At 36.0% G+C, this 23,905-nt stretch overlaps 1 protein-coding gene across 1 annotated transcript in view; it reads left to right on the forward strand.

The window, feature by feature from the left end:
* STK17B (serine/threonine kinase 17b) overlaps nucleotides 1-8,526 on the forward strand; it is a 30,149-nt gene extending 21,623 nt beyond the window's left edge. The window contains exons 5-8 of the mRNA XM_045855796.1: nucleotides 106-232; nucleotides 1,814-1,862; nucleotides 3,085-3,264; nucleotides 4,904-8,526. Coding sequence (XP_045711752.1) covers nucleotides 106-232; nucleotides 1,814-1,862; nucleotides 3,085-3,264; nucleotides 4,904-5,186 — 639 coding nt within the window. The 3' untranslated portion in view covers nucleotides 5,187-8,526. The remainder of the gene's footprint in view (nucleotides 1-105; nucleotides 233-1,813; nucleotides 1,863-3,084; nucleotides 3,265-4,903) is intronic.
* Nucleotides 8,527-23,905: the final 15,379 nt, after the last annotated feature.

The following is a 23,905-nucleotide window of genomic DNA, read 5'->3' on the forward strand; positions in this document are numbered from 1 at the left end:
ACTTTACTTACTTACTTTACTTTACTTACTTTACCTCCAATCTGAGACTAGTAGTCTTTTACTGCTCTAAATTACTGATCCTTTTTTGTTGTTGTTTTTTATTAGCCACAGAATATATTATTGAGCAGCATATACCCTCTTGGGGACATAAAAATTGTAGATTTTGGAATGTCTCGAAAAATAGGAAATGCATGTGAACTTCGGGAAATCATGGGAACACCAGAATACTTAGGTAAGAGTTTCCTTTTATTTTCTACACCATTTTGAAATTGATTAACTAAATGATACCTCTGTAGGCGTATATTTTAGAGCATGTAATTCCAGGGTACGTTTGGTTCACGTATTTTAGTGCATGGAAATTTGGTTATGACCCATTTGAAAGAACTTTAGTAAATGTAAGATTATTGAAACATTCACAACAGTTCACAGGATATTGGGCGTATAAGTTAAAAATTAAATTTTGGGGTAAAAGGGAAGTTAGGGAGCATGAGAAAATGAAAAAAGAGGAAACCAGAATCAAGGGGCCCAGTATTGCCTTTGAAGCCTGGCTATTGGAACAGTCACCTCCTCTGTTTCTGTCCTGGTCCCGACTCTAAAGCTGTTGATAGTACAAATATCTTCGGTGGGCAGAAATTGTTGGAAGGACCCTTTGTTGTTTTTTGTTGTTGTTGTTGCTATTGCTTTAAAATGTGAAATTTTGCCTTAGTTTGTAAAAGGATTTTGAAGAATAGTGACAAAAAAATTGTGATTGGATAATCTAGTAATATACTAAACCAACAAATTAGATTAAGAAGCTTGAAAGATTTTTAAGTTGATTGAAGTACCATGTAAATTTAGTTTTTAAATGTATATAATAATCTTTTTATACTTTTTTGGATTTGCTTATATTGCTATCCCCATGAAGGCATGTAACTAAACAAACAGAACAGGTGTTATTCAAGCTAGGCAGCTAACTTACCCAAAATGCAAATTACTAACATTTGAATGCTAACAGAGGTGATAGTGTCCCAGAATGAATGATGGGAGTTATAAATAACACAGCTCACAGGAGCATATGAAAAGGTTGTAGATGGTGCAGTGACATATATATCTCAGTCTTTATTAACAGAACTGCTAGGCTTTGGAAATGATTTTTCTTGGAGAAGTTACAAAACCATACTGTGAAACAAATTATTATTCAAGCATAAATCTGAGTTTGTGTTCTACTAATTTGAAATTTATGGTAATGTTTAGAAAGTACAGAGAACTTATTTTGTACTTTTAAAAACATTTTCGCAGGGGAGGAGATGTGGGAAATTCATTGCTTAGGAAATCAGGTTTGTGATAGTTAAAGAAGGTTATTAAATCTACTTGAAAATCTGGAGCCTTTCTAGGAAAAATAATTTGCAAATAATGTCATTATGAAATGCATATGATGCTATTTACCCTGAAAAGAAAAACTTAATCTAATGAAATAACCCAAACTAATTCCTAACAGAGTAGTAAAATAAAGAAGTAAGAAGATTCTAGCTTCTAACATTTTATTTCATCATAATTATATTTTCTGAAATTAATCATAATGAGTAAAAAAATTATATAGCTACCAGTTACTCTAAGAACATTATTGGTGCTTTTGGATCATGTGGTTATATAATTTGCTTAACATTAGGTATGTTTAAATGTCCAATCACAGGATAATTAATATGATGTTAAATTTCTATTGCTCATCTATTAGTAGTTCTTTAAAATTAAATACAGTTTTAATTTAATGTAAAGTAATATTCATGTTTTTAAATTTATCAGTATTGAATTTGAATTGTATTTTCTCTTTCAGCTCCAGAAATCCTGAATTATGATCCTATTACCACAGCAACCGATATGTGGTAAGATTTTGCTGGTTACCTAAATGCCTTTATTAAAAGTTGGGTAGTGTATTTGCTAAGGTTCTTTGATTCCAAATGTAAATAATAAGGCTCTCTTGAAAAGATTTTACTCACGTGTCATTATTATGCCACAAGAAAACATTTACCTATTCATTTCTTTTTAAGTAACACTGGCTCTGAGTCAAAGGTACAGAAATAAGTAGGAAAAACCCTTTCCTGGAAGAAGACTCGATCTAGTAAAAGAACAAAATAGTCACACTACTGTGCTAAATGTTCTACCATAAAGATGAAATGCTATTTAATCAGCTTGGAAGAAGCATCAGACAAGCACCAGATGGAAAACATCCAATCTAGGTCTGAAAGAACTAGGGAGGTATTTACTAAGCAGAAAAACGAGATCAGGTCAGTGCAGAAGTTTAGTTTTATGGGAGTATATCATAAAAGATACACTCTTATAAACGAGGGTATTGTGAGTTTTTGTGGCTAGCTAGCATAGAGAGAAGACCATAGGGACTAGAACTGGAATTGATAGTGGGATTTTAGTTGGGACCACTGTGGGGTTCTGGGACCACTGTAGGGGTCTGAGCCCACAGGCCGAATGAGAAGGTTAGACTTATTCTCTGTGTTCCATGGAGCTGTACTGGGTTTGCCAAGGAAGAAGGGTCCTGTGGCTAACTAAGTGGGTGAAACATACTGTAGGTATTGTCCTTTTCTGACTCCTGAGCACAGGACTTGTCACTAATGTATTTGAGGCTCTGAAAAGTGTTACAGTGAAAAAAATATCTACCTACCCAATTTTGTACTTTGCAAAATTTGCTGACTCTTAATTGCAAAAGAGAGTGTATGTCTGTGCATGTCTCCCAGATCATTACCATGTCATTGGACGCTGTTTGGAAAATGCTACTTTTTGAGGGGCTGTGTGTACTTGGTAACACAAGTGTGTCTGTGTGAAGGTCATAATGATAGATATTTAATACATTATATGTATAATTATATTAACACATGTATATCCCTTCCCCCCCTATTTTTCTGTGAGGCAAACTTTGAGGCAACACAATTATTTTAGTTTTAATAACATAGGAACTTCTAAAAGCAATTTAAGTCTGTAGTTTAACTGTACAAGTTGAGGACAGGAATATGCTGAGTATCAATTTTATTTTATATAAATGTTTTAAGATTAACACATTTAAATTTCCCCACTTCTCTATTTTTTGTTTTTCAGGAATATTGGTGTAATAGCCTATATGTTGGTAACGCACACATCCCCATTTGTGGGAGAAGATAATCAAGAAACATACCTCAATATTTCCCAAGTTAATGTAGATTATTCAGAAGAATCTTTTTCATCAGTTTCACAGCTGGCCACAGATTTTATCCAGAGTCTTTTAGTAAAAAATCCAGAGTAAGTAATATATTAATTTGTTTAAATACTGTTACAAAATAAATAATAAATGTCTATTAAGAAAGTTTTATTCTAAAACAGTATAAAAGTATTAAAATATGATCTCAGATAAAATGGGGAAAGAGGTGTGAGAAATCATTAAATTGCAAATTTATAACTTCAAACATGGAAAATACAAAATACACAACAGGAAATTTGGAGTGAAGAGAAGATTTGGGTTATTTTTCTCTCAACCTGCTACTAATTCCTGAACTTCCCTAAAATAATTAGAAATAGAAGGTTTGCAATATACATGGCTGGTTGTAAGACTTTGTTGTGAATGATTATAGTTATGTAACAAGTACAATTACTAGTTGTCAGATCTTTAAGGATCAGATGCTGTTTGACTGCTTACTTAAGAACGGACTTGAAATGTGGCTTAGGACTCTTAACCTCATTCGTTGGCAGTTTCAGAGTGGTGATGGGGTGGGGAAGCTGACCCCCCTTTTCTTAACCAGGATCAGCAGTATTGACTTTAAAATGGCCCGGATATACTTAATGCAGAAGCTGTGTTATAGCGCCTTGAGCTGGAAGTCTGGTTTTTATACTCATCAGGTCTTTTATCTCTAATAATTACTTAATCTCCTGAAGGACTCAGTCTCTTTAGCTGTTTAAGAAAAAAAAAACCTCATAGGTTTGTTAATTATTTTAATGGCTAATGCCTGAATAAACTGTCACTGGCTGTTTTGGACACAAATGGTTATTTAGTAGAAATAGTGGTAATACTGTTTGTTTCTGCTTATAGAAAGTTTTCATTTTCTTAAATATCTTTTTACCTAGATTCTAAAATTTCTACAAATGAGCACAGTAATTTTTTTACAGTCTGATAAAAAATGAAAATAAAATCAAAGACTAAGGAAACATGATTTAATGGTAGTGGTGGTTGTGTGAAGGTTGGAGTTCTGAGTAAAGATAGGTGTTTTCCTTACTTTTGAAATATTGTGATATTTGACTATATTACTTTCATAATAGAAAACAAAATTTAAGAACTCAAAATATTAAATGAACATCATTAAAGAATAGCTTTTGTTTTAAAGATTTAGCAGTTACTGCTTTCAATAACACAAAATAATAATAGAGATAATAAATTATATATATTTTCCTTCAAAGGGTCAGTGAACCCAAGAGACAATAATTTTACTAATTTTTATTTGTGAGGCTAACATACATTCTCAAGCTTTTTAACTAGTTTCATCTGTAAGCTCCATGATAAATTAAATTTTTATTACATGTCAGAATTAAAGAAATTTCTAGGTACTTCAATTTTTCTATTTTTCCCTTCTATACCATGAATATATGTTATTTTCATAATTATTAAAACATAACTTGAGCCCTGGCTGGTGTAGCTCAGTGGATTGAGCGCAGGCTGTGAACCAAAGTGTTGCAGGTTTGATTCCCAGTCTCAGGGTACATGCCTGGGTTGCAGGCCATGACCCCCAGCAACCGCACATTGATGTTTCTCTCTCTATCTCCCTCCCTTCCCTCTCTAAAAATAAATGAATAAAATCTTTAAAAAAAAACATAACTTGATATTTTGAACTATAGACATTTCCAAGTGACTTTTTAGTTCTCAATTTTTCCTTGGTATTTTCTTTCAAAGGAAAAGACCAACAGCAGAAAGCTGCCTTTCTCATTCTTGGCTACAGCAATGGGACTTTGGAAATTTGTTTCACCCTGAGGAAACTTCCAGTTTCTCTCAAAGTCAGGATCACACAACAAGGTCCTCAGAAGACAAGACTTCAAAATCCTCTTGTAATGGCACCTGTAGCAATCGAGAAGACAAAGAGAACATCCCCGAGGACAGCAGTATGGTTTCCAAAAGATGTCGCTTTGATGACTCGTTGCCCAATCCCCATGAACTTGTTTCAGATTTGCTCTGTTAGCACTTTTCTCTTTGACTCACTTGGACTGAATTTGAAATTTGAAATCCACTTGAGTATGTGATATGGTTTGTAGCTTCATATATGGCTTGTTTATATTGTAAATGCACTTTGACATAGAAAAGTGTAGGGATTGTTTTAATGTTAAATTACTAGTTACTAGCATAATTTCATTTCCTACCCTGAGATACCAACTATGCAAAGAAGAAAATATTTAAATATATGACCAAAAGTAAAAGTGCATTTGAGTTTACATGTTATTGGAAGAATTCAGGTTCAAATGGGTTTATTAAAATGTGTTGTGTGTCAGGAAAAAAGTGATTTGAGTTATATTATGGTTGATGTAAACAGAACAAAACTGAAGACATTTGAATTTAATAGGTTTTCTAAGGTAAGTCCTATACGATGCCTCTATTGAGAAAAAATTTTTAGGGTAACACTGTCAAGCAAGAATATGTACAATTTTATAGATGTTCAAGAGCTGTTTTACTTTTGAAAATGTTTTGTGATCACGAGTATTTTGAAATGACATAAGATTTCTATTATATATGGTCTGCTGTGGGATAGGTTCTTTAAGCAGAGCGGGGGACTTAGAAACCTGAATGGGATATTCTGTGCAAGTTAGAGGAGAGAAAAGAGTGGCATGGCATTTTTTAATTCGAACGTGTTTGGCCCACTGTCAGTATTCTTCAGATGTGATAAGGTCTGGTGGATGGAAAATACAGGGTATGCCAGCGTATTTTCATCCTCTAGAGTTTCTAGAGTAGAACACTTAGGTAAAACCAAATGTGCTCCATATTCAGTCAGCCACACATATTTATTGTGTGTAGAAGAAAATGCTGACAGACTTAGGCAACTTACAGAACTTTAGATGTCTTCTTAGTCTTGAAATACAAGCCAGTCATTCAGAGTTCTAAAAGTATGCATTAAAAAATCCTCACAGTGCAGTAGAACTAAACAGGGTCAGAGTCAGCACGATACCTGTGATCATAAAACGTGATGACATCAAGCTCTTCTAAAGTTCTTCTGTAAAATTTCCAGTGACATGAGGCTCAGCACACGGCTCTCTGCAGAGTGGCCTGTAATGAATGGTCTTTTGCTGGGACCAGTGCAAGTGAGAGTTAGCAGACAGCAGAATGTTTGATCAGTGGCCGGTGACTAAGTTCAGTCCTAAAATGAGGAGTTACTCCTTTTGGGGTAATCTTTGGTCAGACTTCCCACCTGGTGGCTATTAAAAAGTCTGTTGTCATGTTAACATAATTGCAATGTCATGACCATGTTACTATAGCAAAAGAAATTGTTTTAGACTCAAAAATCCTTGAGTTTCCCCCCTTTGAATTATATATTACTTTAAAACCTTTAATTTGTTGAAATTTGGAAGACTCCACATAACTTAAAACTGCACTTTATCTGGTTAAATGGTCAGTCCCTTTTACATCTCCAGCATTTTTTGAAGGAAAGTTATTTCTGTTTGTGTATGTACGTATGTGTATATTATAGGTCTGTGTATATATGTGTAGATAGATAAAATATAGCCTATAGACAACGTTTTCTTAGACATTCTTCCCTCTATATTGTGCTCAACTCAGGTGCCAAAGTAGCTCTTGTCTTATGACATATGAATATACATTTAAATTCTTTAAGTTGTAGCTTGTTGGGTCAGTAAACAAACTAAATCAGGCTTGTGTAGATGTAAAACTGATGAGTGTTTTCTAAATTGTTGATTGTCCATTTATTTGCCTTCAGTATTAAACTAATGCAGGTAAAGCTTAGTAAGTCTTCGGAGAAAGAGGAAATGATTACTTTTACAAAAGACTGTGTTATATATTTAAATTTCTAGAGGAGTTGTGATATACTAAAAAAAATCAAGAAATATTGGAATTTTGAATTATAAGCTAGTTCTTAAAAAATGTTTTATACTGGCTTTCTTAGGAATCTTAAAATAGTTATATACTTCCATTAGTTAATAGAATACACAGAGTTGTGAGTTTCCATACCTCTTTTCTTAACAATTTCTATTGTAAAAACGCAGCTAGTGGTTGCACAAGCAGTATAAAAATTCATTTTTTTTCATAAGGATGAGTTTAAATATTTTCACTGACTAAAATGTGAAAATAAAGTATATTAATCTTTAGAGAGAACTTATTAACAAATGACTCAAGTCTTACTCTTTTTCTCCTAGGATTGAAAGCAAATGTCTATCAAAAGCAGATGATGTATCTGTATTTCACTAAAGCAAGAATCTAGAAAGCCCCTCTGAAGTGAATGTATGTGTGTAACATTTAAACACATCTGAAGATTAATGTTAAATTCTGATGAATTTATAAATTTCAATTTGCTTTTTGGATAGAATCCCTATATAGATGAGATTGAAAAATAGAACTGTAGATGACAATTATAACTGTCATTTTAATTTTTCCCCCCACATAAAGTTAATCTAACTCTGAGTAGTAAAATTATAATGGTACTTTAAAGAAGTCAAGCAGTTCCTTTTCTTCATTTGTAATGAGATAAGGTGCCTGTGCCGTAATAAATCAACACATTGCTTCCTTTATCAAGAAAGTCTTGATATAAAAAATAAAGTCAGCTGATTTAATGATATAATTGATTTTCATCTGGCACAAACTCTTTCATTTTAGATTGGTTGCAAATAGTTCATGGGCCATACTTTGAATAGCCTCGCTCTAAGCAACATTTATAAGTGTTGGTATTTTATAACTGTTTACGTATCTTCTGTTTATTTTTAAATTTTCAGTTTGATATCTTAGGAACTTCCTTATTTACTGTTGTGTAAACAATTATACCTTAATTTCAAATTGTATTAAAATTAAGTTATTGAACTTCCAGTTTGGGAAATTATAAGCTTATAATTTGATAAAAGTTTAAAACTTTATACTCTTTCATTGTAAATTTCACACGAATTACAACCGCCCTCCATCTTAGCTTTCATTGTATAATCATGTTGCTTAAGGCATATCAAATGACATTGTTATGAATCCTTCAGTAAAAAACAAAGGAACAAAAAAAACTGTTACACCAACTTAGTGATCCTTTTGGTTCAAAATTATAATGCACTGTTTACGGTTGTCTTTTTTTTTCCAAGTATTTCTAAGTGTGTTATTAAAAGCAAACCTTCTTCCCTGGAGGTTCTAGCCTTTGATCCACATCATCTTTGTGCTTCTTTTCCAATACGTATACGTTTTTAGGTCTTGTCTGTTGGAAAAGTCATAAATTTGTAAACAAGGTCTATTCTGTGGTAATAATAGATACTTTAAGAAAATGTCAGTGAATGCTACTACCTGTTGCATAAAGATGAATAAGAAATTCTAATTCACCAAAAGTGGTTGAAGTGTTTATGGCTTTTTTTTTTTTTAGTTTAAATAAATGGAATCTTTTTTAAAAAGATGAAGAATTCTTCAAGAAGTTTATAATCTGGTTGTGTACTATGGTACAGCCAATTCCCATTATTTATGGTAGTTCTGTTCTATAAATTTCCTATAAACACTGAATATGAAGCACTGCCCCTAGGAGAAGTACAAAGTTCCTGAAAGCTCTTTATAACATTTTTGTTAACTGACCAATATATAACCTGGTTTTATTATGTTATTGTTTAAAGACATTTAATATATAGTTGATTCATTAACATTGGATGCACTACTTGGCACTGTAACGCATGCCTGAATGAAGCTTATCTAATACGTGCATTTTTTCCCCATATGGCACACAGTAGCCTTGTGCATAGGAACACTACATAGTACTTCAGAACTGTGATTTGGGACTATTTTAAATAGTAAAATCACTAACAAAAATGCAGAGAACAGCCCTGGCTGGTGTAGCTCAGTGGATTGAGCATCAGCCTGCAAACCAAAGGGTCACTGGTTCAATTCCCTGTCACAGCACATGCCTGGGTTACCTGCCAGGCCCCCAGTAGGGGGTGTGCGAGAGGCAACTACACATTGATGATTCATTCCTTCTCATTCTCCTCTAAAAAAAAAATAAATCTTTAAAAAAATGGTGAAGTATTTAAAATTTTTTTTCAAGAAGTACAGAAAACATGACACTAACTAGACTGCAAAAGGACAGCTGTCTTATGAGAACTGAGAAGGCAGATTGTCGCCTTGTTAAACCTCAGCTGGAAACAAGTATATACGACAACTCAAATTTTTCATCACTGTGAACATGTAGGCAAATGACCATGGAAACATTGTGCATGTTGATATGGTGGTTACAAGTACATTTTAGCAAGTAGGTGAATTTGGAAATAGGGAATCCATGAATAACAAGGGCCAATTGTACATGCTAAAATCACCATGTAAGAAGTATGAAGTGTAATGAGAAAGAGGTGGTGTGCAGAATTTGACAATTGAATCTGTAGGAAGGAGAAATTGATGCACTGGAAATTTCTAATTGTGAACATTTTCTGTTCCATATCTTATTTTCTTTTTCTAGAGCATAGACATTCCCAGGTTTTCTTTTTAGTCCAAATTTTTCTCCTGGCACTGAAGTGATATGTCTTGTCTTTTGTCTTTTGGGTATAGTAAAGTACCCTCAAATACAAAGTAGCTGCAAGTAAAATCATGACCGTATTCTCCCTTTTTGTATCACCTCCTCACCCAAACTTCTGGCTTCACGTTACCTTCCTTAGTTAACAGTGCTATTTACCCACACATCACAGCTGGAATTCTCTAGGTGTCATTCTAAAAATTATCAACTGTACCTCTTTCAATTATTCATTTTCATCAATGATAGTGTTTTGTATATCTTACAGTCATTTCCTCTTGATTCTTATATTTTGAAAACACAGTTGGGTACACATTCTTTTCTTTTTGGTCTAGATTCTTTAGATCATCTAGGAAGGAGTTAGCAATCTTTCTATAAAGGTCCAGTTATTAAATATTTTAGGCTTTCCAAGGCAGACAGCATCTTGTCACAACTACTCAGTTCTGCTATTGGAGCGTTAAGACAGCCATAGACAAAATGCAAATGAATGGGTGTGCCAATAAAACTTTATAAAAACACAATGGGTTTCATTTAGTTTGTTGACTCTGATCTAGATTATTACAGTGATATTCTAACTGGTTCTCCTAGTACTAGCATAACTGAGATGGGAGGAGAGGCCAGGAAGAGGGCAGTGAGTCTCATCTGAACTGTTTAACAAGCCGACTTTCAAGAGGAAGAGGACAGAGAAATGGTTGTTGGATGTAATGATTTCTCTATAATCATGAGTTTGTACATAGTTGAGAAAATTGTGAGAAAGTAGAGGCCACAGGTATATACTACTCTTCCAAGAAATCTAGAGGAAGAGGAGGAGAACAATGGTTTGTATTTTTAAAAATGTTTTAGTAGGCGAAGAGGAGTGCACATGGGGACAGCAATTGAAGCGCATATGAGTGCAAGATGATTAAAGATAGAAAATGCCAGAGAGAGTGAAGAGTTCCAAAGTACAGCTAACAGGGTCAACCTTGGCTAGAATAAGAAAAAACATTTTTTCCTGACAAAAATAAAGAAGGTGGATGGCAATAGAAGCGTGAAGTAAGGGTCTCCTTGCTGAGAAGTCTGCATGTAGTCATCTCCTGAGAGAAAAGGGAGTGGAGGAGGGTGTGCCTTGAAGAGTGAAAATTTGGCAAAAAGAGAACAGAAGAATCTTTGAACAGTATTGGTCAAATAAGTGAAGCTTACACTGTGTCAATAGAAACAGACATTAAATACCAGACATCTTAATTTGTGATTAAAGTGTGTGCCCAAATCTTGAAATACTAATTTACAATTTCTATCTGTATTTTTTTCCTTTTATGTCAGGAGACTGCTTTGCATCAGGGGAAGTATAGTAGTACTCAAAAGAATTTTTAAAAATTCCACTGGGACTTTTATTTACAAATACATAAATCTATCAAGAAAAACAGTATGGAAAGAGTGGAAAAGTCTCAAAAGGTAACACGGAGAGAGGGATCTTTGAGGTTTTGGAGCAGTAAGAACTTTGCTGAGTACTCCAGTGTATGTTGAGAATTGCTGGACCTTATAGATAATGGTCCAAGGCCAGCAGTGTTATGTGGGGTTAACATTGTGGAATGAATGTGACTTTGGAGGGAGAAGATAGCATTGAATCTGAGAAGAGTTTCTCCATGTGGGCTTATTAGATTTTTTTTTTTTTTGGGCTTTGGACAACAGCCTCATGAACAGAATGTTCTTATTAGAAAAACAACGGTAGAATGCATATGACTGGTTCTAATAGCGTGTCTTGGTGGAAGCTGAAAGTGTACAACTAAAGTAAATCTCTATGTAATTCAACCATTGATGAAGATCGTAGGTTGGCTAAAACACCAGCTATAGCCAAACCTCTTCTCCTTTGCCTCCAGTACAGAGGCTATTCTAGCTCACTGGAGCTAGGGGTGACTTGACTTTTGCTGGGCAGCTTCTGAAAGGCATTTGATTCCTGGAGGAAAACCAGAAATGCTCACAACCCCACACCTCCCCACCACCTTGTAACTGTGAAGGAAAGAACAAGGGAATCCCGGAGATGCTGGCCTTGACATTGTTTCATTGAAGCCACTGGAGCAATGGCAGCAGTCATCTTACTGACTTTTCAGAATGTCATTTTTTTAAATGTCCCATTTGTTAAAGCCACTTGCTTTTGAGTTTTTTGTGATTTGCACTGAAACCATCTTAATTGACACAATCATCAATGTTGTCCAAACTCATATCCCTCATAATGTTACCAGGTGTATGGCAAAGAAAGAAAGCATGTGTACCCAATTATTTTTGGAAACACCATGTTCAACTGTGTTAAAGATGCACTTTTACTACAGGATTCCTTGGAGGCTTTAGTTTACACTGGGAATCCCCAAAGGAGGAACCAGCACATAGTGGGACACTTACTTGGAAAACACAGATTCCAAAGCAATGTAGCCCAAGGATCTCTAAAGATCTGCTTACCCAGAAATATAACTGAAGTTATTCTGTGAAAACCAGCTCTTGTATTTGAGAAGGGACTGGGAAGGGCAGGCTCCTTCTCTTGATCCAAGTAACAACACTTTCAGTTGCCCTCTTTGTAGCACTGTAAGCTTCATACTTACTAGAAATCACCATTAGATTCTGGTACAACACACTGATTCTCATGGGCCATCACTCTTGAAGATGTTTCCTTGACAGAAAGTCATGGGCATAGCTTTCTGCTGGGAACTCTGAGCTTGACCATGCCTTGGCCTCCAAAACCAGCAGCAGACTGCGTTCTCACAGCTGCTTCATTCATCTCTATCTGTTGAATTCAATATAGGAATTGGCTTGTGTGATTATGGAGGCTGAGAAACCCCACAATCTGCCACCTGCAAGCTGGAAAACCAGGAAAGCTGGTATAATTACAGTCCAAGTCTGCAGCCTGGAAAACCAGGCTGATGTTGAGGGCAGGAAAAGATGGATGTCTCAGCTCAAGCAAAGAGCAAATTCACCCTTCTACTGCCTTTTTGTTCTATCCACGCCCTCAATGGATTGAGTGATGCCCACCCGCATTAGTGAGGTCGATCTACTTAGTCTACCAACTCAAATGCTAATCTCCTCGAGAAACACCCTCAGAGACACGAGTAGAAATGTTTCACTAGCTATCTGGGCATATTTTAGCTCTCTTAGGTTGACACGAAAGTTTTAAACATCATGGCCCTTTCCACATCCAACATCTGCTTTATTTATCAAAATTTTACTGTAAGAATAGAAAAGTTCCAACATTTTCCCTAGGCACAGTTTCCTCACTACACACATACACAAGATTTTCTATTTTCATATTATGTGGCAAATTAAAAGTTTTACTTACAGGAAAGAAACTGATCAATGGAACAGAATAGCAAGCCCAGAAATAAACCCATGTCTCTATGGTCAACTAATATTTGACAAAGGGGGCAGAAACATAAAATGGAGTAAAATAGCCTCTTTAACAAACAGTGCTTGGAGATCTGGACTGGTACATGCAAAAAAAAATGAAACTAGACCACGAACTTACACCATACACCAGAATAGACTCAAAATGGATAAAAGACTCAAGCCATGACACTATAAAAGTCCTGGAGGAAAACACAGGCAATAAAATTTCAGATATCCTACACAATGATATTTTTACCAATACATCCTCTAGGGCAAGGGAAACAGAGGAAAAAAATAAACAAATGGGACTACATCAAATTAAAAAGCTTCTGCATGGCTAAAAAAAAGAAAAAAAAGGGATCTGATTTCATGGGAGAACATATTTGCTGATGATACATCAGACAAGGGTGTGATCTCCAAAATATATAAAGAACTCATATGACTCAACACCAGGAAGACAAACAATCCAATTAAAAAATGGGCAAAGGACCTGAAGGGACACTTCTAAGGAGGACATATAGAAGGCCTGTGGGCATACGGAAAGGATGCTCAGCATCACTAGCCATCAGAGAGATGCAAATTAAAATCACAATGAGTTATCACCTCACACCTGTCAGAATGGCCATCATAACCAAATCAACAAACAACAAGCACTGGTGAGATTGTGGAGAAAAGGTAACCCTAGTGCACTGTTGGTGGGAATGCAAACTGGTAAAGCATTATGGAAAACAGTATGGAAATTCCTCATAAAACTTAAGATAGAACTGCCTTTTGACCCAGTGATTCCACTGCTGGGAATATACTTTAAGAATCCTGAAACACTAATTCAGAGGAACCTATGCATCCCAATGTTCATAGCAGTGCTGTTTACAATAGCACTAGGAGGAAAAGAAAGGGGAGGACCTAACTAAAGAACAAGCATGCATGACCCACGGACATGGACAATAGGATGGGTATTGACTGTGGGACCAGAGTGGTGGATGGGGCAGGGGAGAGCAATGGGGGAAAATTGGGGCAACTGTAATAGATCAACAATTAAAAAAAATAAAAGAAAAAAGAATAAATTTGATCTCCCAGATTGTTGAAATCAATTAAGTCCTTCCCTTTAAAATATATTGTTACTAAGAAAATTGTTGAAGAATCTCTAATGGACAGGGTAGTGCAAGCATGGTCAGAATCAAATGAATAATGTCTCACGTTTAGGTCCCATGCCAACCGTATGCTGTGGTCAGTCAACTTTCAGAATAAGCAAAAGGGATTATTTTATAATTAGTCAAAGGGATTCCGCCCTTTGTGGTTCACCACTGGAATTTAAATTTAGTGATTCTAATATCCCTTTGAAAGGCCAAAAGAAAGATATATGCTAATTATACCAATATTTCTTGCCAGATGGTAAAATACAACTAGGTCACTAATTACAGACATAACTGTCTACAGTCATTCTACCTATATTGAATAGTAAGCAAATGAGTACAAAATGTTTGTGAAGAAAATTGTAAGATATAATTTTGAACAAATAGAACAGCAGATTCTCCATGTTACATAAGGCACTTCATAGCCCTTCCTTCCTCTATAAATCAATCATTAAAAAATCCATGCGGTTTCATGATCTTCCCTGGTTATAATGAAATTAACTGCCTACATATGCACACAAAGTCAAATTTTATAGATGAAACATTGTGATTTATGTGTTTCTTCTTCTGAAAGAAGTTGTTAGCCCAATTTATTAACAACGTGATTGGCTTTTTAATTGGGACTAGCACAAATAGGCTTCTGAAATAAATGAATATTTAAATAATCACAGACTAAAGACTATTGAAAACAAATTATAAAGAGAGAAAAAGAACTGGGCCATTTATTTGGAGTTCTTTTTGGCTGCTTTAACCTGGGTGAACATCAATTACTTCTTTCTCTTACAAAACAGCAGTAATCAACTGTTTTGCTGCTTTGATTAGTTCTGGTCTTAACTCATTTAATACTGATGATTAAGCATGGGATACTGCAAATAAACCTGTCTCCTTTCTCCCCAGAAATAGAATACTTGCAATGGTCAATGGCCGGAGTCTTTTATATACCTAAATTTGTAAGAGATTTAATTACCTTGGCTTTGCTCCAGTGGCCCAAATGACGAGCTCAAATAGTCCCACAACATCGTATCTAAGTTTCAGTTTAATTTTGGAAGGTCTTTACAGTATGTGTTTATAAAATGGGTGTTTGTGTGTCTATATAAAAAAATATTGCCTATGGGTATGTCTGTATTCAGAGATATATAAGATAAATTAAATGAGGAAGAATAAAGTTTGCTAAAGGCCCATTATGAATTATAAATTACATTTAGCTCTTTTATTCATGCTTTTTCATCTAATGTTCACTGCAACCTTATAAATCAAATATTATCTTTATTTCATAGGTGAAACAGTTTCTCAGCATTACCTAATTACCATATGCAGGGACTTGAGCTCACGTCCACCTAGCTTCAAATGCCTTCTTTGCCTTTTCTATCCCACCAGATTTGAATTAAGTTTTCCAGAGTTAAATTTGAAAACTAGAAGAAAGTGATTGGAATCTGTATCATTAAAAAATATTTGGATAAAATTTTAACTTAGGTTGGATTAAAACCTAAAGTTATATCACAAAGCCAATTACTGTTAGGGTAGAATAAATTACAATATTTACAGCATTACAAAATGTAGTGTTTGCTAAACAGAGAAAAGAAACATGAATAATTCACTAGTGTTTCCTAGTTAGTCATTTGTACTCTCCAAATGAGTCTCGCATAGACTGCCTGTATTCACACCCAATTTGCTGTATGTGACACGTAACTCCAGATAAAATGAGTCTTTGATAATTCTTTATCTACAATGTCTGAGAACCCTCTAGTACAAATAGCCTTCGTGGAAAGAACTCCAGGCAGAACTGGCCCCGAGGCGGCAATGCCTGGCTCACTCAAGGAAGCACAGGATCTCCAGAAAGAGGCGAGGCAAGTGGCCGGAGAGGAGGGCAGGGGCCCTGTTAACCAGTTCGGTTTTCCTTTCAGGTCAGGAGGTACCATTAAAGGGTTTTCAGTGAGAGTTTCCTATAATCATGTTTTGTGGTTTAGGAAGATCATTGTTTGGGTGCTGTGGAGAGGACGTATTGAGACGGGGTGAATCTGAAGGTGGAGGAGACCCCCGGAGGCGCGTTATCCCGACGTCAGGAGGTGAGGGTGACCGAGGAAGCCGAGAGAAACGGACAGATTCAGGAGAGTTAAAACTGATCGAGTTTTCTAATTCTCTGGGTATGTAAGTTGAGGGAGCATATAAAGAGGATTCTCAATTTTTTTTGTTGTTTTGTTTGAGCAACTGTTTGGATGACTGTGTTTAGTAACACTGGGAACCCTGAAGGAGGAGCACTGTTGAAGGGATGACGAGTTTGGTTTTGGGTGTGTTCACTGTGGTGCTGGTTTTTGATTACAAGGATTTGGAGCTCAAAGGTGTGGCCAGTCGTGGAGGTATAAACTGAGGTGTTGTCACCGCATAGCTGATTAAGGTGACTAGCCTGGAGTAGGCCAGTGACATTGAGCAATGCACTGCTATACCTTCCATAATACTAGAGTCATATTAACTTGCTTTGAAGCCAGGTCTTCAGCAGGACATAGCTTGAAAGAAGAGAAAAGTGATTGGATGACGAATGGAAAACATTCAGAATGTTTTTCAATAGAACATCCCCCGTTCTTATCAAGAGAGAGAACAATTTAAGCAGTGTTGGGGGGGCGGGTAGGGCACTCACACATTCAAGGGTAGCACAGCAGGCGTGGTGGTCAAAAAAACCCATCTCCACTTTTGTGAGCACCCCATTTCCTTTCTCTCTCTGTGTCCCCTTCCCAGTTCCTTGAAGTCTTTGTGTTCCAGTTCTTACCTTCTCACGAGAATCTCTTCTCAGAAAGGATCTAAAATATTGGGCCGGCTAAAAAGTTTGTTTAGTTTTTTTCTGTAAGATGGCTCTAGGAGCGCTTAGTTGTCTTTAACTTCATTTAAAACAATTTTATTAGGTTGTATGGTGACAGCTGTCATATAAGAGTGCATGTTTTAAAAATATCAAAATTTGTGAATTTCTGTGTAGCCATTTTAATATTGAAGATGAAAGAAAATATACAACATTTTGGCATATTATGCTTTATTATTTCAAGAAAGGTAAAAACAGAACCGAAACAAATAAAAGGTTTGTGCAGTGTATGGAGACGGTGCTGTGACTGATGAAAAGTGTCAAAGGTGGTGTGTGAAGTTTCATGCTGGAGATTTCTCGCTGGACAATGCTCCACAGTTGGGCAGATCAGTTGAAGCTGATAGGATCAAATCGAGACATTAATTGAGAACAGTCAACATTCTACCATGTGGGAGATAGTTGACATACTCAAAATATCCAAATCAATAAAGTTATTGGTGGAAGTGAAAAATGTGTTGTTTATTGTGCAAAAAAAAACTAAACAAGCTTTTTGGCCAACCCAATATATTCATGCAAAAGTGAAAATAGCTAAGGTAAGCTTAAAAGTTACCCTTAGTGGCAGATTATATTTTCTGGGAAATAACCACAGAAATATTTATAATCCCTCAGGTCCGTCCACCACCTTGCCACTCCCCTACTCCACCCCAGGACGTGCGACTGCACAAGTTGCTGTCACTTGTGAACTGTCAGAGAGTTGTGAAAAATTAAACAAACAAGTGCCAACTAAATCACACCGGTCAGACTACATTCATCCTTAGAAAGGTTAGGAATGGAAATAACTTCACTGTGTATGAGACTTATAGAGAGTTTTTGCCAACCTTTATCAATGTCTGAGCTTCAAAACTAAGTAAATCTGATTCCAGTCCCTGGATAGGGAAAGCTCACATTCGCTTTGAGTTTATAGTAAAAGCCTATGCATTAGATTAATTTCTCTCAAACATAATTCTGCAGTTTTGCTCAGGTAGCCTTGTTCCAAAGTCTGTTTTTAAAAAGGCAAGCATTTGTGGGTCAACCATCTGAAACCTGACTTTAGTGATACTTTAATGATTTTCTCTTGTGTTTAAAAGATCATCTCAAACACTTATAAATAAATTTGATACCAAAGTATGCTTTGCATTTAGGAAAATGATATTGCCATGTATATGGTGGGTTCATTTTTAGTACCTTTTAAACTATGCAAAATGAGCCAAAGTCTGAACATGTTCTGTAATGTGCTAAGAATCCTCTGTGAAAAATGAGCCCAAGGTGGAACGTGTTCTTTTTAAATAACTATTTTATTAAAATGTAATTCACATACACACACTTCACTCATTTAAAGTGTGCAATTCAGTGATTTTTAGTATATTCACAGAATTGTGCACCCATGACCTCCATTTAATTCCAGAACATTTTCATCTCCACACAAAGAAATCCTGCACCTGTCGGTAGTCATGCCCTCCCACCCCTCTTAGCCCTAGGCAACCACTAAACTCCTTTCTGTCTCCATGGCTTTGCCTATTCTGTACTTTCCATATGAATGAAATCATAAAATAAGCAATCTTTCATAACTGGCTTCTTTCACTTAGCATAATGTTCTCAGGATTCATTCATATTGCACCATACACACACACGCACACACACACACACATAAATACTACATTCCTTTTCATTGCTGACTAATATTTCATTGTATGAATATATCATATTTGTTTATCCATTCATTAATTGGTGAACATTAGGCCTGTTTCTACTTTTTGGTCTTTAAAGATAACGCTGCTGTAGCCCTGGCTGGTGTGACTCAGCGGGTTGAGTGCCAGCCTGCAAAGTGAAAGGTCGCCAGTTCAATTCCTGCTCAGGGCACATGCCTGAGTTGCAGGACAAATCCCCAGTTGGGGGCATGCCAGATGTTTCTGTCCCTCTTCTCCTCCCTCCTTTCCCCTCTCTCTAAAAATAAATAAATATAATCTTTACAAAATAATGCTGCTATGGATGAGTTTTTGTGTAGACATATATTCTCATTTCTCTTGGATACATACAAATAGAATTGCTGGGTCATATGATAACTCCATGCTTAGCCTTCGAGGAACCACCACACTGTTTTCCAAGTGGCTACACCATTCTACATTCTCACGGGCAGCATTCCAATTCTTTCACATCCTCCTCTACATTTGTTATTGTCTTTTTGATTATTGCCATCCTAGTGGGTATGAAGTAATAGCCCTTTGTGGTTTTGATTTAAATTTTCCTGATGATTAAAGATGTTGAGCATTTTTTTATATTGGCCATTGGCATATCTTCTTTGGATAAATGTCTAGTCAAACCTTTTGCCCATTTAAAAACCAGGTTATTTATCTTTTATTATTAATGTCTAGGAGTCCTTTATATATTTTAGGTTCAAGTCTCCTTCATTTTTGATGAACTGCATCAAATAAAATAAATATTAGATAAATCAAAATATCTGATGTCAGCACCCAAAATTGAGATATATATATATCTCAATATATCTTACAAAACACATAGGTTCAATTCTGTCATGTTTTAGCAAGAAAATGTCCTAATTACTTGCAATAACAAAACACTCAGAATGTACAAATGTATAAAAATGTGCAGAATCTAAAGAAAGAAACAGTTAAGCAAATTATGGCATATCTATGTGATAAAACATCATGGTGCCTTCACAATGATAATTATGAAGCATTCTCTGTGACCTTGGAAACATTTCCATGATATGGTAAGTAAAAACACACACATACACACATACACACACACTACACTCTCAATTATGCTTAAAATAAGTGAAAAAAAAGGGGGGAAATATGCTTGTATGTTAATCATGTCCATCCCTGGCAGTGGAAGGACGGGTGGTATTTTTTCCTTGCTTTCCAGTTATCTATTGAATTCAATAAGTGTGCATTTTTTTTATAATTGAGCATTTGATGGGGTAGCGAAGTGGACTTAGCAGTGGTACAAAAATTATACAACTAAAATGACATGCTGTTTTTGACAGATTGTGATGATTTTGGAAGCATATGGTTTTTCATGCCACTTTATTATATCTTTTTGAGTAATGCTGGGGGTTAGAGTTATTTTACTTACAAAATCCCACAACCATTTATCTTGGATTTTATTTCTCCAAGTGCTTAAGATGCGCCTTGGAGGATAGCTTGGGATACTGAAACATATTTCCTTGTTCAGAAACAACATTTAATAGTACTAATGCACTCCTCTGCTTTGAAATATCTATGAAATCCTGATCAAAGACAATTTTCCTTCACTTGTTATTTTTTTTTTTTGCTTCATATATTATTAAAGGAGAGGCCCATAAAGCTTTGAAAACATATTTTAGGCCACAATAACTTGCAGCTTCGTTTCCTCAGAGGCCGAGGTTATCCCCGTGATGTAGGCAGGCAGCAGGTCTCTGGCCGCGGTTCTTGCAACTTCTGTCATCTCAAGACAAACCACTAATTGCTGAGGAATTCACTGGGAGCTAAAAAAGAACTTTTCTTCCTAGTGTACTCCTTGAGATCTCTAGCAGATTTCTCTTGTTCTCAGGCCCTGAGTTCTCATTATCCACAAGAGTTCTCATTCCTGACTCTCCACGTGAATGTACTCTAAAGCAAAACTGCTTTTGGAAACAGAATGTTCTCGTGGGTTTGGATCCACAGCAAGGCAGTGATGTTGGCGCAGAGCTGTGGACACATGTCCAGAACTGCTGTTTGTAAATGTGATAGCAATTTTGCTAAAAATAAGGACTTTCTTTGCAATTTATAGAGGTATGGATAGGAGGGAAACCGGAGTTGTCCTTTGTTATTCGCATGCCCTTTCATTTCCTGCTGTCTGCTGATGTTTCAAAGCCTCCCCACAAATTAAAGTTCCAGTGAGATTTGCCATAGTGGTTTCTTGGGAATGTCCATAAATATTTTTTTCTTTTGTTTTTGTTCTCAGCAGAAAGTGTTGCTTGTGATTATCCTTTTTCTAAATTATATCTCTCTTTGAGATCTGAAAATATAAGCCTTTGTGTTTTCAAGAAGCAAACAATTTTTTTTCTTGCCCTCTCAGGACTGAGGGGTTTTACCTTAGAAACATGAAGCTAGAGTTTTCAATGACTCATTCTACACGAAGGGGATAGTGAACTCACGGATGCTCTCCTAGCTTGAGTAAACTTTTCTTAACATTTTTCTTGTGAGTGACCATTGTTTTAGCAGGTCAATTATTTGACCACATAAAGCAGTCACTGTTCCCCGTGTTCAGTGCTTGAATAAATCCAGCCCTTCCTTGTGCTGGGACACCCATCTCTGGGCTTCAGCAACATTTACCAATTTGCTCAGAGATTTTCATCCAGCCAGGGACTTAACAAGTTCGGTAACATTTAAACAACTTTAAAGAGTTAAAAAAAAAGAATCATGCAATACAAAGAGGATCCCCTAAAACATAACCCTTGCTGGACTCTGAGTCCCAAAACACTGAATATGTTACTCCTCCAGGCTTTGCAATATTAACAGTGATGAACAGCACCTCTTCTGCTTTTTTTCCCCCTAGAACAAAAGGATTCCATTAAGGCAAACACACACACAGGAAAATAAAGGAGGAATGCAAGGGCATTTCCAAGTTCAATTCCTTTCCATGGATTGCACTTTCTATTTCCTTGAGAATACTGAGGAATGTGGGTGGTTGTTGGCTAATCTTGGTATTTGACAGCCCTCCTCAGGTTTGGCCACATAGAACTGAGCAGGAGGCTTCAGATGCACCAACCATGTGATAAGCTTATTGATGGGAATTATAGCTAAAGTTTATTGAGTGAGTACTTATTTGCCACATGCAGTGCAAATTACACCATTATCATCTTTAAATCTCATCACTAATGGAAAAGGTAGATATTATCATTATTCTTGTTTTGATAAAGTTGAAAAAGTTGGCAAAAGTTACACAGCCAAAGAGGGGCAGAGATGGGAATTTAGTGTAGGCTACTCTGGGTACCAATGAGTGTTGGTTTTTTTCCCCCTATTATTTTGAATTCAGCTTCAAAAGTACTTACATCTGTCAGCTCTTCCTATTACTTCCACGTGCTTCCCACGGGCAGGAGTGCAGGTTTATGAATCCCAGCTGCCCACTGAAACAGTGTACAACCACCTCAGCAGGACGCCGAATGTCTAACAGGGGCACCAGAGTCCTATGTGTTTACAGTTTCCTTGACAAATACTATATTCCAAGTTATTTGGACTTAAAGTGATAAAAAGTAGCACAATATAAATTTTAATAAAGTTACTTTCACAGGGACTATAAAGTGATTGCTATTTGCTTTAATAGGATTTAGACGTTCATATCACTTTAAGAAGCATTGCATTATATTTTATACATTTTTAAAATATTTTATTTATTTATTTTTAGAGACGGGAAGTGAGGGAGAAGGAGAGAGAGAGAAACATCAATGTGTGGTTGCCTCTCATGTGGCCCCCACTGGGGATCTGGCCCGCAACCTAGGCATGTGCGCTGACTGGGAATCGAACCTGCGATACTTTGGTTCACAGCCCATGCTCAATCCACTGAGCTACGCCAGCCAGGGCTTATATTTTATACATTTTTTATTATTACATATTTTATTTTTTTTTTGAATTGGTAAATGCATCTACCATAAAAATTTTTAAAAAACCCATAAAAACAAAAAATCAAACAGAGCTTAAAGATTTACTTAGGAATAGCCATTGCTAGCAGGGCAGTGTCTCTTTTGCTTAATATACTACAAATATATTGTTGTCACAAAGTATTATGACATGTTTAATGAGTACACAACATCATAGTATGGGTAGAGCATTTTTTTATTTAGCCAACCTTTTATTTTTGGACATTTAATTTTTAAAAACCATCTGCTATGAAAATAATGCACCAATTATACTTGAAGGCAAACCTTTGTGTACATCCATATTTTATGTCTTCAAGATAATTTCATAACAGTAGAATTTCAAGGTTAAAAAATATACAAAATATTAGTTTATTTTTCCTTCTGGAAAAATTTACTAATATTTTAAGGTCTAACAGTTAACTAAGAATGCCTATCTCTTCACCCTTGCCAACACAGGGTGTTATTAATTTTCAATTAATGATCACTTTTATAGAAGAAAAGTAATATTTTATTCTAGTTTTCATTTCATTTGTCACTTTGAGGCCAAGCATCTTTTTATGGGTTATCAGCCATTTGTATTTCTCCTTTTATCACATTTTGAGAAGCAAGATTTCAAAAAAGAATAAGTTCAGTCTAAGCAATACAAAATATCCTAGAAATGGATTAATAAAAAAAACTTTAAATTATTTTTTCCTGTGGTCCTGTTACCTTAAACAGTCAGTTGGAGCACCAGGGGATCTCCGCTCATTGGCCAAGATGGTGGCAGGGGAGGGTCTTACACTGAGGGCACCTTGTCAAAAGCTATAAAGATGAATGGATAGGGCCCTGAGCCTACCAAAAGCTGGAAAGATCATTGGATTAGGAAAAAAAAAACAAACCCTCTCCATATCCCTGTAAGAACTTCAGGTGTGAACAGGAGGTTGAGATGAACTTTGAGATGGGACACCACCATTCTCCCAGGTTGTACAGCACCTGAATGAACCTCTTTTCTTTTTGCACCAATACCTGCCTTTGCAAGTTTGGCTTTTTGTGGCTCCAGGCAGCTGAATCTCAGTTTTTATAACAGTCCTCCTCACTTATTTAGATACCACAGCTATAGAATTGGGGGGTGAAGGGTACCTTAAGGTTTGACACCGAGATGTGGGTTTGGTCAGCCTGGTGGGCTTCATGCTCTGAGTGGATGTGCACATAGTAGGCACTGAATGAATGTCTGAAGAAACGTGCATGGGGATGACAATGAGACTCAGAGCAGACCTTCTTCTGACCTGACTCAAAACTGAAATGCTGA

The sequence above is a fragment of the Phyllostomus hastatus genome, unplaced genomic scaffold (genome assembly GCF_019186645.2).
Source record: "Phyllostomus hastatus isolate PE091 unplaced genomic scaffold, TTU_PhHast_1.1 phas_contig_1, whole genome shotgun sequence".
NCBI classification, from domain to species: domain Eukaryota; kingdom Metazoa; phylum Chordata; class Mammalia; order Chiroptera; family Phyllostomidae; genus Phyllostomus; species Phyllostomus hastatus.